The 12,681-nt window shown below is 50.7% G+C and overlaps 1 protein-coding gene across 1 annotated transcript in view; it reads left to right on the plus strand.

The window, feature by feature from the left end:
* Positions 1-12,681, plus strand: part of LOC139257034 (tonsoku-like protein) — an 85,017-nt gene that overhangs the window by 18,481 nt on the left and 53,855 nt on the right. The window contains exons 7-8 of the mRNA XM_070874379.1: positions 8,903-8,992; positions 11,683-11,755. Of these exons, the coding sequence (XP_070730480.1) occupies positions 8,903-8,992; positions 11,683-11,755 (163 nt within the window). The remainder of the gene's footprint in view (positions 1-8,902; positions 8,993-11,682; positions 11,756-12,681) is intronic.

The raw sequence follows: 12,681 nt of genomic DNA on the forward strand, positions 1-12,681 counted from the left end.
TTTTCCGAATCTGCCACCATTCAGATGATATTCTGTCTTCACGTTTTTGCCCCCAAAGTGGATAACCTCACATTTATCCACATTATACAGCATCTACCATGCATTTGCCCACTCACCTAACCTGTCCAAGTCACCCTGCAACCTCTTAGTGTCCCCCTCACAGCTCACACCGCCCACCCAGTTTAGTGTCATCTGCAAACTTGGAGATATTACACTCAATTCCTTCATCTAAATCATTGATTTATATTGTAAAGAGCTGGGGTCCCAGCACTGAGCCCTGCGGCACCCCACTAGTCACTGCCTGCCATTCTGAAAAGGAACCGTTTATCTCTGCTTCCTGTCTGCCAACCAGTTCTCTATCCACGTCAGTATATTACCCCCAATACCAGGTGCTTTGATTTTGTACACCAATCTCTTGTGTGGGACCTTATCAAAAGCCTTTTGAAAGTCCAAATACACCACATCCACTGGTTCTCCCTTGTCCACTCTACTAGTTACATCCTCAAAAAATTCCAGAAGATTTGTCAAGCATGATTTCCCTTTCATAAATCCATGCTGACTTGAACCGATCCTGTCACTGCTTTCCAAATGCGCTGCTATTTCATCCTTAATAATTGATTCCAACATTTTCCCCACCACTGATGTCAGGCTAACTGGTCTATAATTACCCGCTTTCTCTCTCCCTCTCTTTTTAAAAAGTCATGTTACATTAGCTACCCTCCAGTTCGTAGGAACTGATCCCGAGTCGATAGACTGTTGGAAAATGATCACCAATGCATCCACTATTTCGATGGCCACTTCCTTAAGTACTCTGGGATGCAGACTATCAGGCCCCGGGGATTTATCGGCCTTCAACCCCATCAATTTACCTAATAAAATTTCCCGCCTAATAAGGATATCCTTCAGTTCCTCCTTCTCACTAGACCCTCGGTCCCCTAGTACTTCTGGAAGGTTATTTGTGTCTTCCTTCGTGAAGACAGAACCAAAGTACTTGTTCAATTGGTCTGCCATTTCTTTGTCCCCCATTATAAATTCCACCTGAATCCGACTGCAAGGGACCTACGTTTGTTTTCACTAATCTTTTTCTCTTCACATATATATAGAAGCTTTTGCAGTCAGTTTTTATGTTCCCGGCTAGCTTCCTCTCGTACTCTATTTCCCCCCTTCTTAATTAAACCCTTTGTCCTCCTCTGCTGAATTCTAAATTTCTCCCAGTCCTCAGGTTTGCTGCCTTTTCTGCCCAATTTATACGCCTCTTCCTTGGATTTAACGCTATCCTTAATTTCCCGTTAGCCACGGTTGAGCCACCTTCCCCGTTTTATTTTTACTCCAGACAGGGATGTACAATTGCTGAAGTTCATCCATGTGATCTTTAAATGTTTGCCATTGCCTATCCACCGTCAACCCTTTAAGTATCATTTGCCAGACTATCCTAGCCAATTCACGCCTCAAACCATCAAAGTTACCTTTCCTTAAGTTCAGGACCCTAGTTTCTTAATTAACCGTGTCACTCTCCATCCTAATAAAGAATTCTACCATATTATGGTCACTCTTCCCCAAGGGGCCTTGCACAACAAGATTGCTAATTAGTCCTTTCTCATTACACAGCACCCAGTCTAGGATGGCCAGCTCCCTGGTTGGTTCCTCGACATATTGGTCTAGAAAACCATCCCTAATACACTCCAGGAAATCCTCCTCCACCGCATTGCTACCAGTTTGGTTAGCCCAATCAATATGTAGATTAAAGTCACCCATGATAACTGCTGTACCTTTATTGCACACATCACTTATTTCTTGTTTGATGCTGTCTCCAACCTCACTACTACTGTTTGGTGGTCTGTACACAATTCCCACTAGCGTTTTCGGCCCCTTGCTATTCCGTAGCACCACCCATACCGATTCCACATCATCCAAGCTAATGTCCTTTCTTACTATTGCATTAATTTCCTCTTCAACCAGCAACGCACCCCCACCTCCTTTTCCTTTCTGTCTATCCTTCCTAAATGTTGAATACCCCTGGATGTTGAGTTCCCAGCCTTGGTCACCCTGGAGCCATGTCTCCGTGATGCCAATTACATCATACCCGTTAACTGCTATCTGCGCAGTTAATTCATCCATCTTATTCCGAATACTCCTCGCATTGAGGCCCAGAGCCTTCAGGCTTGTTTTTCTAATATACTTTGCCCCTTTAGAATTTTGATGTAATGTGGCCCTTTTTGCTTTTTGCCTTGGGTTTCTCTGCCCTCCACTTTTACTATTCTCCTTTCTATCTTTTGCTTCTGCCCCCATTCTACTTCCCTCTGTCTCCCTGCATAGGTTCCCATCCCCCTGCCATATTAGTTTAACTCCTCCCCAACAGCACTAGCAAACACTCCCTCTAGGACATTGGTTCCGATCCTGCCCAGGTGGAGACCGTCCAGTTTGTACTGGTCCCATCTCCCCCAGAACCGGTTCCAATGCCCCAGGAATTTGAATCCCTCCCTGCTGCACCACTGCTCAAGCCACGTATTCATCTGCGCTATCCTGCGATTCCTACTCTGACTAGCACGTGGTACTGGTAGCAATCCTGAGATTACTACTTTTGAGGTCCTACTTTTTAAATTTAGCTCCTAGCTCCCTAAATTCATGTTGTAGAACCTCATCCCTTTTTTTTACCTATATCGTTGGTACCTATATGCACCACGACAACTGGCTGTTCCCCCTCCCTTTTCAGAATGCCTTGCACCCGCTCCGAGACATCCTTGCCCCTTGCACCAGGGAGGCAACATACCATCCTGGAGTCTCGGTTGCGGCCGCAGAAACGTCTATCTATTCCCCTTACAATTGAATCCCCTATCACTATCGCTCTCCCACTCTTTTTCCTGCCCTCCTGTGCAGCAGAGCCAGCCACGGTGCCATGAGCTTGGCTGCTGCTGCTCTCCCCTGATGAGTCATCCCCCCTCAACAGTACTCAAAGCAGTGTATCTGTTTCGCAGGGGGATGGCCGCAGGGGACCCCTGCACTACCTTCCTTGAACTGCTCTTCCTGTTGGTCATCCATTCCCTATCTGCCTGAGTAACCTTTACCTGCGGTGAGACCGACTCACTAAACGTGCTATTCACGTCATTCTCAGCATCGTGGATGCTCCAGAGTGAATCCACCCTCAGCTCCAGTGCCGCAGTGCGGTCTGTCAGGAGCTGCAGCCGGATGCACTTCCTGCACATGTAGTCATCAGGGACTTAACCCCGAGATAAACTTAAATTATCAACAAGAATGCTAAAGGTTACTTACTGATATAGAAAAACTACTCACCAATCAGCAGCCAATCACTTACCCCCTTGGCTGTGACGTCACCTTTCGATTTCTTTCTTCTACTTTTTGCCTTCTCTCCCTGCTGCAGCTGCTCCTGCTGGGCCTTTATGGGCCTCACCCAGGCTGCTGCACCGCCTCTCCGACTGCCGCCGATCCCCGGACTCCCGCTGGGCCTTTATAGGCCTCACCCAGGCTGCTGCTCCGCCTCTCGAACTTGGAAGTATATTTGTAATGTATTTGCTTCAGGGGTTCTTTGCTTCAGAATTCATAGCAACACATTGCTATTCAGAACTAGTTGGTTTATTTACAAAGGTTTAACAGTCACACCACACATCCACCAGGCTCACAACTGCATACCTCATCGTGGATGATCTAGACCCAACTGGCTGGGGTTTTATTGAGTCTTGTGAACATCACGTGACTGGCTAAGCCACTCACCGGTGCAGACATTACCGTAGTGAGCAGGAGAGTGATAGGCCTCACTGTGGCCAATTCTGGCACCGCACTTTAGGAAGGATGTGAAGGCCTTCGAGAGGGTGCAGAACAGATTTGCAAGAATGGTTCCAGGGATGAGGGAGTTCAGTTATGTGGATGAACTGGAGAAGCTGGGGTTGTTCTCCTTGGTGCAGAGAAGATTGAGAGGAGATTTGTTAGAGGTGAAATGGGCTGATACGTGGCAGATGAAATTTAACGCAGAGCAGTGTGAAGCGCTAGGAAGAACAAGGAGAGGCAATATAAACTAAAGGGTACAATCTTAAAGGGGGTGCAGGAACAGAGAACTCGGGGGGGTATGTGTGACAAATCTTTGAGGGTGGCAGGGCAGGTTGAGAAAGTGGTTATAAAGGCTTACGGGATCCTGGGCTTCATAAAAAGAGGCACAGAGTACCAAAGTGTGGAAATTATGATGAACCTCTATAAAACACCAAACCTCTGGGCACTGCATTTTAGGAAGGATGTGAAGGCCTTGGACAGGGTGCAAAAAAGATTTATGAGAATGATTCCAGGAATGAGGGACTTCAGTTACATAGAAACATAGAAATTTACAGCGCAGAAGGAGGCCATTCCGGCCCATCGTGTCCGTGCCGGCCGACAAAGAGCCGCACGGCCCTCGGTCAGCAGCCCTGAAGTTACATATAAACCTATGAACAATGACGGAAAGGCAAAGAGCACCCAGCCCAACCAGTCCGCCTCACACAACTGCGACACCCCTTATACTGAAACATTCTACAATCCACCCCAACCGGAGCCATGTGATCTCCTGGGAGAGGCAAATACCAGTTAAAAACCCAGGCCAATTGGGGGAAAAAATCTGGGGGAAATTCCTCTCCGACCCATCCAGGCGATCAAAACTAGTCCAGGAGATCACCCTGGCTGTATTCGATTCCTTCCAGTACTTACCATTATATCTGCTCCATCCAACAAAAGGTCATCCAGTCTAATCCCAATTACCAGCTCTAGGTCCGTAACCCTGCAGGTTACTGCACTTCAAGTGCCCATCCAATCATCTCTTAAATGTGGTGAGGTTTCCAGACCCCACAACCCTCTGCGTGAAAAAGCTTCCCTCAAATCCCCTCTGAACCTTCAACCAACCACTTAAACCTATGCCCCCTCGTAATTGACCCCTCCACCAATGGAAAAAAAGGAGGGAGAGAGAAAACAGGGAATTATAGACCGGTCAGCCTGACCTCAGTACTCAGTAGTGGGTAAAATGATGGAATCAATTATTAAGGATGTCATAGCAGCGCATTTGGAAAGAGGTGGCATGATAGGTCCAAGTCAGCATGGATTTGTAAAAGGGAAATCATGCTTGACAAATCTTCTGGAATTTTTTGAGGATGTTTCCAGTAAAGTGGACAAGGGAGAACCAGTTGATGTGGTGTATTTGGACTTTCAAAAGGCTTTCGACAAGGTCCCACACAAGAGATTAATGTGCAAAGTTCAAGCACATGGGATTGGGGGTAGTGTGCTGACGTGGATTGAGAACTGGTTGTCAGACAGGAAGCAAAGAGTAGGAGTAAATGGGTACTTTTCAGAATGGCAGGCAGTGACTAGTGGGGTACCGCAAGGTTCTGTGCTGGGGCCCCAGCTGTTTACATTGTACATTAATGATTTAGACGAGGGGATTAAATGTAGTATCTCCAAATTTGCGGATGACACTAAGTTGGGTGGCAGTGTGAGCTGCGAGGAGGATGCTATGAGGCTGCAGAGTGACTTGGATAGGTTAGGTGAGTGGGCAAATGCATGGCAGATGAAGTATAATGTGGATAAATGTGAGGTTATCCACTTTGGTGGTAAAAACAGAGAGACAGACTATTATCTGAATGATGACAGATTAGGAAAAGGGGAGGTGCAACGAGACCTGGGTGTCATGGTACATCAGTCATTGAAGGTTAGCATGCAGGTACAGCAGGCGGTTAAGAAAGCAAATGGCATGTTGGCCTTCATAGCGAGGGGATTTGAGTACAGTGGCTGGGAGGTGTTGCTACATTTGTACAGGGCCTTGGTGAGGCCACACCTGGAGTATTGTGTACAGTTTTGGTCTCCTAACTTGAGGAAGGACATTCTTGCTATTGAGGGAGTGCAGCGAAGATTCATCAGACTGATTCCCGGGATGGTGGGACTGACATATCAAGAAAGACTGGATCAACTGGGCTTGTATTCACTGGAGTTCAGAAGAATGAGAGGGGACCTCATAGAAACGTTTAAAATTCTGACGGGTTTAGACAGGTTAGATGCAGGAAGAATGTTCCCAATGTTGGGGAAGTCCAGAACCAGGGGTCACAGTCTAAGGATAAGGGGTAAGCCATTTAGGACCGAGATGAGGAGAAACTTCTTCACCCAGAGAGTGGTGAACCTGTGGAATTCTCTACCACAGAAAGTAGTTGAGGCCAATTCACTAAATATATTCAAAAAGGAGTTGGATGTAGTCCTTACTACTCGGGGGATCAAGGGGTATGGCGTGAAAGCAGGAATGGGGTACTGAAGTTGCATGTTCAGCCATGAACTCATTAAATGGCGGTGCAGGCTAGAAGGGCTGAATGGCCTGCTCCTGCACCTATTTTCTATGTTTCTATGTTGCTATCCACTATATCTGGCCCCTCAATATTTTGTACACCTCAATGAGGTCTCCTCTCAACGTCCTCTGTTCCAATGAGAACAAACCCAGCCTATCCAATCTGTCCTTATAGCTAAGAGTCTCCATTCCAGGTAACATCCTAGTAAATCTCCTCTGCACCCTCTCTACTGCAATCACATCCTTCCTATAATATGGTGACCAGAACTGCACGCAGTACTCCAGCTGTGGCCTAACCAGAGTATTATACAATTTAAGCATAACCTCCCTGCTCTTGTATTCCATACCTCGGCCAATAAAGGCAAGCATTCCGTATGTCTTCATAACCACCTTATCCACCTGGCCTGCTACTTTCAGGGATCTGTGGACAAGCACTCCAAGGTCCCTTTGTTCATCTACACTTCTAAGTGGCCTCCCGCTTAATGTGTATACCCTTTCCTTATTAACCCTCCCAAAGTGCATCACCTCACACTTCTCTGAATTAAATTCCATTTGCCACTGCTCTGCCCACCTGACCAGTAGATTGATATCCTCCTGCAGCCCATGACTTTCCTCGTCATTATCAACCACACAGCCAATGTTAGTGTCATCTGCAAACTTCTTAATCATGGATAGACTGGAGAAGCTGGGGTTGTTCTCCTTGGAGCAGAGAAGGTTGAGAGGAGATTTGATGGAGGTGTTCAAAATCATGAGGGTTCTGGACAGAGTAGATCGAGAGAAACTGTTCCCATTGGTGGAAGGGTCGAGAACCAGAGGACACAGATTTAAGGTGATTGGCAGAAGAACCAAAGGTGACGTAAGAAAAAGCTTCTTTACGCAGCGAGTGGTTAGGATCTGGAATGCACGGCCTGAAAGGCTGGTGGAGGCAGACTCAATCGTGGCTTTCAAAAGGGAATCGGATAATTACCTGAAGGAAAAAGATTTGCACAGTTACGGGGAAAGGGCGGGGGAGTGGGATGAGCTGAGAGCCGTCAAGGGCTCGACGGGCCGATGAGCTTGTGTGCTGTAACCATTCTATGCTTGTATAGAGATACAGAGCGAGAGTGAAGCAGAGAGAGAGCGTAAAATAGAGAGACAGAGTGCAAGACACAGAGCTAGAAAGAGAGACACAAAGAGACAGACACAGAAGTACAGGCCCAGGAACCAATCACAAAGCATTAAGCTCATTGGGTCCAGAGATCCCGCGAGAAACCAGTGCGACCAAACTTGGTCATTGTCCCGATCGCAGTGCGGGCAGCCCCTTGCCTTGCCCCTCCCCCGACTACTGCCACTCACCAGGAATTCAGACAAGCCTCACAACTCCCCTCGCCCGTCCCGGTTACACCAGGTCTCCCTTCAAACTGATCAAAGCTCCTCCCTCCCCCCCTGCACCCCTCCCTCCCCCCCCCGCTGCAGTAGTGGTCACCCCCAGGCAATGTTCCCCCAGTGCTGGCCCCGAACCCTGGGATCGGTGCGTTACTGGCCCACCCCCAGGCAATGTTCCCCCAGTGCTGGCCCCGAACCCTGGGATCGGTGAGATACTGGCCCACCCCCAGGCAATGTTCCCCCAGTGCTGGCCCCGAACCCTGGGATCGGTGAGTTACTGGCCCACCCCCAGGCAATGTTCCCCCAGTGCTGGCCCCGAACCCTGGGATCGGTGAGATACTGGCCCACCCCCAGGCAATGTTCCCCCAGTGCTGGCCCCGAACCCTGGGATCGGTGAGATACTGGCCCACCCCCAGGCAATGTTCTCCCAGTGCTGGCCCCGAACCCTGGGATCGGTGCGTTACTGGCCCACCCCCAGGCAATGTTCCCCCAGTGCTGGCCCCGAACCCTGGGATCGGTGAGTTACTGGCCCACTCCCAGGCAATGTTCCCCCAGTGCTGGCCCCGAACCCTGGGATCAGTGAGTTACTGGCCCACCCCCAGGCAATGTTCTCCCAGTGCTGGCCCCGAACCCTGGGATCAGTGAGTTACTGGCCCACCCCCAGGCAATGTTCTCCCAGTGCTGGCCCCGAACCCTGGGATCAGTGCGTTACTGGCCCACCCCCAGGCAATGTTCTCCCAGTGCTGGCCCCGAACCCTGGGATCGGTGAGTTACTGGCCCACCCCCAGGCAATGTTCCCCCAGTGCTGGCCCCGAACCTTGGGATCGGTGAGTTACTGGCCCACCCCCAGGCAATGTTCCCCCAGTGCTGGCCCCGAACCCTGGGATCAGTGCGTTACTGGCCCACCCCCAGGCAATGTTCCCCCAGTGCTGGCCCCGAACCCTGGGATCAGTGCGTTACTGGCCCACCCCCAGGCAATGTTCCCCCAGTGCTGGCCCCGAACCCTGGGATCAGTGCGTTACTGGCCCACCCCCAGGCAATGTTCTCCCAGTGCTGGCCCCGAACCCTGGGATCGGTGAGTTACTGGCCCACCCCCAGGCAATGTTCCCCCAGTGCTGGCCCCGAACCCTGGGATCGGGGATCAGCTTCTCACCCACTCTGCCCCCACACCCCCACCCTCGCCCCCTCAGCCGCTGGAGTTTGCTAATTCTGCTTCTCTTTTTCTCCTGTCAGAAATGGAAATGCAACCGGAAGGGCGAGAGTCCGCTCCACAGGGCCTGCATCACAGGCAACGTCAGGCAGGCTCAGACACTGATTGACAAGGTAGGACATGGATGTCGCTGCTCCGCCTGTCGCGCTCCCAACTGCCCGCATTTCTTCCTCGGCAAATACATTGCTCGCCCTGTGTGGATTAACCCCACCATCCCGAAGGTTTGACTGCAGGCGCCAGCCACAGCTCAGTGGGTAGCACTCGGAGGTCACGGCTGGGTTCAAATCCCACAGCCAGAGACTTGAGCACGTTATCCAGGCTGATACTCCCAGTGCAGTACTGAGGGAGTGCTGCACTGTCAGAGGGGCAGTACTGAGGGAGCGCTGCACTGTCGGAGGGGCAGTACTGAGGGAGTGCTGCACTGTCGGAGGGGCAGTACTGAGGGAGTGCTGCACTGTCGGAGGGGCAGTACTGAGGGAGTGCTGCACTGTCGTAGGGGTAGTACTGAGGGAGTGCTGCACTGTCGGAGGGGTAGTACTGAGGGAGTGCTGTACTGTCGGAGGGGTAGTACTGAGGGAGTGCTGTACTGTCGGAGGGGTAGTACTGAGGGAGCGCTGCACTGTCGGAGGGGTAGTACTGAGGGAGAGCTGTACTGTCGGAGGGGTAGTACTGAGGGAGTGCTGCACTGTCGGAGGTGCAGTACTGAGGGAGTGCTGCACTGTCGGAGGGGCAGTACTGAGGGAGTGCTGTACTGTCGGAGGGATAGTACTGAGGGAGTGCTGTACTGTCGGAGGGGTAGTACTGAGGGAGCGCTGCACTGTCGGAGGGGTAGTACTGAGGGAGAGCTGTACTGTCGGAGGGGTAGTACTGAGGGAGTGCTGCACTGTCGGAGGTGCAGTACTGAGGGAGTGCTGCACTGTCGGAGGGGCAGTACTGAGGGAGTGCTGTACTGTCGGAGGGGTAGTACTGAGGGAGTGCTGTACTGTCGGAGGGGTAGTACTGAGGGAGCGCTGCACTGTCGGAGGGGCAGTACTGAGGGAGTGCTGTAATGTCGGAGGGGTAGTACTGAGGGAGAGCTGTACTGTCGGAGGGGTAGTACTGAGGGAGCGCTGCACTGTCGGAGGGGCAGTACTGAGGGAGCGCTGCACTGTCGGAGGGGCAGTACTGAGGGAGCGCTGCACTGTCGGAGGGGCAGTACTGAGGGAGCGCTGCACTGTCGGAGGGGCAGTACTGAGGGAGTGCTGCACTGTCGGAGGGGCAGTACTGAGGGAGCGCTGCACTGTCGGAGGGGCAGTACTGAGGGAGAGCTGCACTGTCGGAGGGAGCGCTGCACTGTCGGAGGGACAATACTGAGGGAGCGCCGCCCTGTCGGAGGGGCAGTACTGAGGGAGTGCTGCACTGTCGGAGGGGCAGTACTGAGGGAGTGCTGCACTGTCGGAGGTGCCGTCTTTTGGATGAGACGTTAAACCGAGGCCCAGTTTCTCCTCTCGGGTGGATGTAAAAATCCTATAGCACTATGGTCAGACGGTTTTCCAATATTTGTCAATAATATCACTAAAAACAGATTTATTCCTCGACCAACATCACTATTATCTGGTCACTATCACATTGCTGTGTGTGGGAGCTTGCTGTGCACAAATTGGCTGCTGCGTTTCCCACATTACAACAGTGACTACACTTCAAAAGTACTTCATTGGCTGTAAAGCGCTTTGGGGTGGTGAAAGGGGCTATATAATAACATAGAAACATAGAAATTTACAGCACAGAAGGAGGCCATTCCGGCCCATCGTGTCCGCGCCGGCCGACAAAGAGCCACACGGCCCTCGGTCAGCAGCCCTGAAGGTTACATATAAACCTATGAACAATGACGGAAAGGCAAAGAGCACCCAGCCCAACCAGTCCGCTCCACACAACTGCGACCCCCCTTATACTGAAACATTCTACACTCCACCCCAACCAGATGTAATCTCCTGGGAGAGACAAAAACCAGATAAAAACCCAGGCCAATTGGGGGAAAAAATCTGGTAAAATTCCTCTCCGACCCATCCAGGCGATCGACACTAGTGCAGGAGATCACCCTGGCCGTATTCTATTCCCTGCAGTACTTACCATTATATCTGCTCCGTCCAACAAAAGGTCATCCAGTCTAATCCCAATTACCAGCTCTAGGTCCGTAACCCTGCAGGTTAGGGCACTTCAAGTGCCCATCCAACCATCTCTTAAATGTGGTGAGGGTTTCTGCATCCACCACTCTTCCAGACAGCGAGTTCCAGATCCCCACAACCCTCTGCATAAAGAAGCCCCCCCTCAAATCCCCTCTAAACCTTCCACCAACCACCTTAAAACTATGCCCCCTCATAATCGACCCCTCCACCAATGGAAATAGACCCTTACTATCCACTATGTGCAGGCCCCTCAATATTTTGTACACATCAATAAGGTCTTCTCTCAACCTCCTCTGTTCCAATGAGAACAAACCCAGCCTATCCAATCTGTCCTCATAACTAAGATTCTCCATTCCAGGCAGCATCCTCGTAAATCTCCTCTGCACCCTCTCTAGTGCAATCATATCCTTCCTAAAAACGGCGACCAGAACTGCACGCAGTACTCCAGCTGTGGCCTAACCAAAGTATTATACAATTTAAGCATAACCTCCCTGGGATCAGCAGGTTTGGTTCAGGAAGAAGCTTCCTAAACCTGCTCGCCCTTCGCTGAGAACTGTGTGTGTCAGCACAACGGGAGGGGACAGAGTTCCCCAGTGATGGCCATAATCGCTGACCTTTCTCTGAACTCTTCTCTCCAGGGGCACCCGCTATGTGTCCGCGACAATGCTGGATGGACACCGCTTCACGAGGCTTGTAATCACGGCCATCTAGGTAAGGAACTGCCAGAGTCACTCACTCACTCACTCACTCACTCACTCTATTGACGTGGATAGAGAACTGGTTGGCAGACAGGAAGCAGAGAGTCGGGATAAACAGGTCCTTTTCAGAATGGCAGGCAGTGACTAGTGGGGTGCCGCAGGGCTCAGTGCTGGGACCCCAGCTCTTTACAATGTACATCAATGATTTGGATGAAGGAATTGAGTGTAATATCTCCAAGTTTGCAGATGACACTAAACTGGGTGACGGTGTGAGCTGTGAGGAGGATGCTAAGAGGCTGCAGGGTGACTTAGACAGGTTCGGTGAGTGGGCAAATGCATGGCAGATGCAGTATAATGTGGATAAATGTGAGGTTATCCACTTTGGTGGCAAAAACATGAAGGCAGAATATTATCTGAATGGTGACAGATTAGGAAAAGGGGAGGTGCAACGAGACCTGGGTGTCATGGTACATCAGTCACTGAAGGTTGGCATGCAGGTACAGGAGGCGGTGAAGAAGGCAAATGGCATGTTCGCCTTCAAAGCTCGGGGATTTGGGTATAGGAGCAGGGTGGTCTTACTGCAGTTGTTCAGGGCCTTGGTGAGGCCTCACCTGGAATATTGTGTTCCGTTTTGGTCTCCTAATCTGAGGAAGGACGTTCTTGCTATTGAGGGAGTGCAGCGAAAGTTCACCAGACTGATTTCCGGGATGGCAGGACTGACATATGAGGAGAGACTGGATCGACTGGACCTGTATTCACTGGAGTTTAGAAGAATGAGAGGGGATCTCATAGAAACATATAAAATTCTGATGGGACTGGACAGGTTAGATGGAGAAAGAATGTTCCCGATGTTGGGGAAGTCCAGAACCAGGGGTCACAGTCTAAGGATAAGGGGTAAGCCATTTAGGACCGAGATGAGGATAAACCTCTTTACTCAGA

Source organism: Pristiophorus japonicus, unplaced genomic scaffold, assembly GCF_044704955.1.
Source record: "Pristiophorus japonicus isolate sPriJap1 unplaced genomic scaffold, sPriJap1.hap1 HAP1_SCAFFOLD_799, whole genome shotgun sequence".
Classification (NCBI taxonomy): Eukaryota; Metazoa; Chordata; class Chondrichthyes; family Pristiophoridae; genus Pristiophorus; species Pristiophorus japonicus.